Here is a 5,543-nt window from a genome sequence, read left to right on the forward strand (position 1 = left end):
CTCCAGCTGCAAGGGAGCAATGTACACTTGCATGCACACCGACGGCTGGTCCAGTCCAGGGTCCAGGATATCAATCGGAACCATCTGGACGCATATATCCACCATTTCTCTGCCTCACTCAACGTTCCCTCCCACTGCCGGGTGCGTTCTTGCAACTTGCATCCACACGTACACATCCGTGATTCGGTGGCAGCCCGGGCAGGCCTATCACTTAATGCATGTGCATGTGGCTTATGCTATCAAGCCACGTACGCAGTCAATCATTTATGTCAGCATTCAACTGCCAAGAAAGTGACACCAGCATCGATCAGCACACGCAATCGGAGTATGCTACTAGCTGGTACATACTCCCTCCGTACGTGAATAATTGTACTTCTATCTTTTGCCTCAAGTCAAAGTTTTAAAATTTTGACTAACTTTATAAAGAAAAGTAACAACATTTATGGCACTAAATTCATACCACTAGATCCGTTTTGAAATGTTTAAAATATACCAATTTGATGTTATATATGTTACACTACTTTTTTCTAGAAAGTTGGTCAAAATTTTAAGACATTGACTTAAACAAAAGGTAGAGGTACACTTATTCGCGGACGGAGGGAGTATGCGGGAGTAGTTCCTAGTGCATATACACGTTTCAAAGAATATCACTTGAAAATCAAGTTTCAAAGAAAAATTCGTGAAAACCACGTCCCCAACTTAAAATATCTGAAGAAAAAAATAATATAGGGACTTAAAAGGGTCATGTTCTATTGGCATGCCAAATTCCAAGCTCAGACACATTACCATTTACAAGCTATGGAAAAATAAATTCAGCAATGAGTAGTGACGTTTACTGTTTAACACTATTTAATGATGATTTTTTTCGTACACCATAAATGCTAACGTCTTTAAACTTGGGAGTGAATATCGCACTCTTAACATCCCGTATTTTTTTCATTTTTTTTAAAACCTCGAGACACTATTTCTATGCGGTTTTCACCGTTTTCATTGAATTTTGGTTTTCATGCGATATCCTCTCTAAAATGAATATGGATTTGCTTCCTCTACCATGATGTTTTCGCTCTGTCTTGCTTTCACTTATTTTTACTCCCTCCCTTCCGGTTTATAGGTCTCAAATATAAAATCTCATTAACCAAGGCAGATGATGAGTGGAGGAATGTATCTCGTACTTTACAAAACTACCCAAATTAAACTGGTGCATTAATTTGGATTAATTGCAGTGCATGCATGCTTGGCCATTGTAGATGAGTAGAAACATTACATGCATTGGTGAGTTCATTTTTAATTCTTGCATGCAAATATTTAATGCGCCTCGGAATCTCAATAGGAGATGAAGATGAGACCTTTAAATTGGAAAAACTAAAGAACTGAGATCAGCCATATAAATCGGAAAAGGAGGGAGTACCATATTCCGCACCTTGAATTTATTATGTTGTATCAACCATGTGTGTACGGTACACAATGCATTATATAGTTGAAATTCAATTGAAAATGTTATACCCATATCTTGGAAATTGACAACTAATTTTGTTGACTTTCCAGGTGCATATTTGTGGACTTCACTCTAAATTAAAAATGACCATGAACAGACTGCACCTACACCACTGGTCTCAAGATTTCAAAGCCACGTTTGTGAATTGTGATGATCAATCATAATCAAAACAATTTGTTTGTGAACAGACTGCCAATCAGGAGTAACATTTGAAATGAAAGCCAACCCCGACATTGAATCATTGATTATGCTCTGCTCGAGTACCAGTACATCTATGACTATGGGTGACCCTCACCCTCCGAACGTTCTCTAGTCTCCATTCCCCAACTCCACACCACCATTGGCGCGCTCCACCGCGACCTTAAGTGTGTACGGTGCAAGAGAGCTGGCGAAAATGGCGTTCGTCTCCTTCCTCGAGCTCTCGCTCTCCTTGCTCTGCTTCGTCGTCTTCTACTACTTCCACGCCAGGTCCAAGCGGAAGAACCCGGTGATCCCGCTGGAGTGGCCGCTGGTGGGCATGCTCCCGGCGCTCCTCGCCAACCTCCCGCGCCTCCACGACTGGGTCACCTCCCTGCTCACCGCCAGCCCGCTCAACTTCCGCTTCGTCGGCCCGCCGCGCTCCGGCATGGAGCTCTTCCTCACCTCCGATCCGGCCAACGTCCGCCACGTTTTCACCTCCAACTTCGCCAACTACCCCAAGGGCCCCGAGTTCGCCGAGATCATGGACATCCTCGGCGGCGGCATCTTCAACGCCGACGGCGACTCCTGGCGCCGCCAGCGCGCCAAGGCGCAGCTTCTCATGTCCGGCCCCCGGTTCCGGGCCTTCGTGACACGGTGCAGCCGCCGCAAGGTCGAGCGCGACCTGCTCCCGCTGCTCGCCCACGTCGCCGGCGGCGGCACCGGCGTGTGCGACCTGCAGGACGTGTTCCTCAGGCTGACGTTCGACACGACGACCACGCTGGTGTTCGGCGTCGACCCGGGCTGCCTGGCCATCGGCTTCCCGGAGGTGCCGTTCGCTCGCGCCATGGACGACGCCATGGACGTGCTCCTCGTCCGCAACGTGCTCCCTCCGTCGTGGTGGAAGCTGGTGCGGTGGCTCGGGGTCGGGTACGAGCGGAAGATGGCCGTCGCGTGGCGCGACATCGACCGGTTCATCGGCGAGACGATCGCCAAGCGGCGGGAGGCGGTGAAGGCGAGAGGCGGCATCGAAGACTCGGCCGACCTGCTCTCCTCCTACATCGACGACGACGACGAAGCGAGCACGGTCGTCGACGCCTTCCTCCGCGACACGACCATGAACCTCATGCTGGCCGGCCGCGACACGACCGGCTCGGGGCTCTCCTGGTTCTTCTACCTCCTCACGAGGAACCCGGGCGTGGTGTCCAAGATCCTCGCGGAGCTCGACACCGTGAGTTCCAGCACCACCACACCGGACGGCATGGTGACGTACGACCCGGACGAGCTGGGGCGGCTGACGTACCTGCACGCGGCGCTGTGCGAGTCGCTCCGGCTGTACCCGCCGGTGCCGATGGAGCACAAGGGCGTGGTGGCCGCGGAGGCGCTGCCGAGCGGGCACGAGGTGCGGCCGGGGGACAAGGTGATGGTGTCGCTGTACGCGATGGGGAGGATGGAGGCGGTGTGGGGCAAGGACTGCCGGGAGTTCCGGCCGGAGCGGTGGATCGGGGAGGACGGCAAGGCGCGGTACGTGCCGTCGTACAAGTTCGTGTCCTTCAACTCCGGCCCGCGGACGTGCCTCGGCAAGGACATGGCGTTCGTGCAGCTCAAGGCGGTGGCGGCCGCCGTGGTGAGGAACTTCGAGGTGGAGGCGGTGCCCGGGCACGCCGTGGAGCCCAAGATCTCCATCATCCTCCACATCAAGAACGGCTTCAAGGCCAGGATCAAGAGGAGGCATGCAGATGCTTGATTGAACAGTGAACTCGGAGTAATTGATCGTGTGCCTGATGGTGAAAGAAAGATGCATGGAGTCGGCGAATTTGTAGCTGCGCTTGATCGATCGCTGAGAAGTGAGAAGTGACGCCGCATGCAGATAGAAGGAAAAATCTAGTGTCGAACTGTTGAATGTATCGTGTTGCCCACTTGGCCAGTAGCAAGTCGTACTCACTCTGTTGTCGATCTCAAATCGATCTTGTGTCAACTAGTATCACTCACTCCGTATCAAAATAAGAGTCTCAACTTTGTATAAAATTGTACTATTCAGGTTGAGTCTATCAAGACCAGACCAACACGGTCAAGTTCACATAAGTTCAAACAACATTCAGGCCCTGAACCTATCCTAACTGCAGTTCTTGGTTCAGCTCGACCATAAGATGCCATAGTCAGTCACTAGCCAAGTTTTGAGTACGAATTACACTGTCATCATGCAACAGCGCATGGATCTCTCTCACTGCAAATGCAAATCTCGACGGTAGTCGTCTCAAGTTCCGCCTCCAACGCATCATGACAGGAGAAAAGCTGCCTGCATGCCGGTATTATAATTTCTCCCGTTGAATCACGAATCACCAAACCAACAAAGGATCCGTCCGTGTTTAGTTTAATCCAGCCGGCCGGCGGGAGGGGCAACACCCAGCGCTGCACCACCTACGTGCTAGGCCCTCTCAGATGCACGTTCAGCGAATCTTCATTAGCTATCACACCCTCGCTCTTCACAATTTTATCAGGATAGGTGTGCATGCGTGAGTTCGTATAGATGAGCCATGAGCGATCACATGAATTAAGGCGATGCAAAAACATTGTGTTCCGATTAAAATGAAACGTATCACAAACTACAAAAGCGGGTTTATTTTACCACAATAACTACATGTCAATCGCCTGACTTTTGAATATTGGGTCAGTCGATTTTGGTTGAAGGAAGAAACAAGCACGGGGAGGAAGAAACTCGCCGGAGGGGAAGAGGAAGGTCGCTGGGCAGGATACCCCAGTATCTATCTTAGGGTTTCGGGTGGGGGCGGTGGCGGTGGGGGGGGGGGGGGGGGGGCGGTGGTGGGGCGGCGGTGTGGCTTCGCCGGAGAAAAGCTCGTCGCGGGGGGGGGGGGGGGGGGGGGGGGATAGAGGGATGGCTGGGGGCAGCGGAAGCACGGCGGTGGACGGCGGTTGAGGGAAGGGCGGGGCGGTCGGGTTGGCGAGGGAGCGCCGCCGGCCGAGGGCGGAGGCCGGCGGTACGTGCGACGGTTACAGGGAAGAAGATGAACAGTAGATTATTTTCCTAGCCAATCTCTTAATTTACAATGAACATGCCGAAACTTAAGGGCTTTGCACCCAGATTATTTTCCTAGGCAGGGGTGCACACCTAATTTTTACAGCAATCTCCTCAAAAGCAAGGCCATAAATTATCTTTAGAGCATCTCCAATAGATGATGTATATTTTGGTGGTCCAAAGCGGTGATGGTCCAAATTTAGAGCACCAAAAAATGCTTTTTACATCTTCGAAAAAGGCTCAACTCCAACAGATGGTCCAAAACGGAGATGTAAATAAAAGAGCATCTCCAACAGATGGTCCAAAACAAAGATGCAAAACTGGCCGGCAGCGCGCGGCTGCTGTTCAGCCACTGTCCAGCCGCGGTTTTGCATTCAAATATCACTTAAAATTTGAAATAAAGTGCATCATCATCATAGTTCAAATCATAACAAAAGTGCATCATCATCATAGTTTGAAATCCCTCTACCAAAAGTGCATCGTCCCAATCAAAGTTTTTCAGCCTACAAATTAAAATACACATGAATATCATTCATGTGGATCATCAATACATCCTCCGCATTGGTATAATTTCCACTTCTTCCCTTCGCAACAAAGCCCTCATCGTCCATGTCAAGATTGTCATCACCATATTGGGTTTCATATTCTTGTGACACATACTCGTGCGGACACATAATCATCATTTGCCATATTTGTCGCGTGCAAAAAGGTTCATCATCAAGACTACAATTGATGGTACAAACATTCAACATCACATTCAATTTGAAACAACAAACGAGAGCAATGTTTTTTTACCTTTGCAACATATCATCGAACATGTTGGAGGCGGTGGCC

At 50.1% G+C, this 5,543-nt stretch overlaps 1 protein-coding gene across 1 annotated transcript; it reads left to right on the top strand.

The window, feature by feature from the left end:
* Positions 1 to 1,704: 1,704 nt before the first annotated feature.
* LOC123098974 (alkane hydroxylase MAH1-like) lies at positions 1,705 to 3,767 on the top strand. The gene has a single exon (XM_044521076.1). The coding sequence runs from the start codon at positions 1,890 to 1,892 to the stop codon at positions 3,417 to 3,419; it is 1,530 nt and encodes a 509-aa protein (XP_044377011.1). The 5' UTR covers positions 1,705 to 1,889; the 3' UTR covers positions 3,420 to 3,767.
* The last annotated feature ends 1,776 nt before the right edge of the window (positions 3,768 to 5,543 follow it).

Source organism: Triticum aestivum, chromosome 4D, assembly GCF_018294505.1.
Source record: "Triticum aestivum cultivar Chinese Spring chromosome 4D, IWGSC CS RefSeq v2.1, whole genome shotgun sequence".
Taxonomy (NCBI): domain Eukaryota; kingdom Viridiplantae; phylum Streptophyta; class Magnoliopsida; order Poales; family Poaceae; genus Triticum; species Triticum aestivum.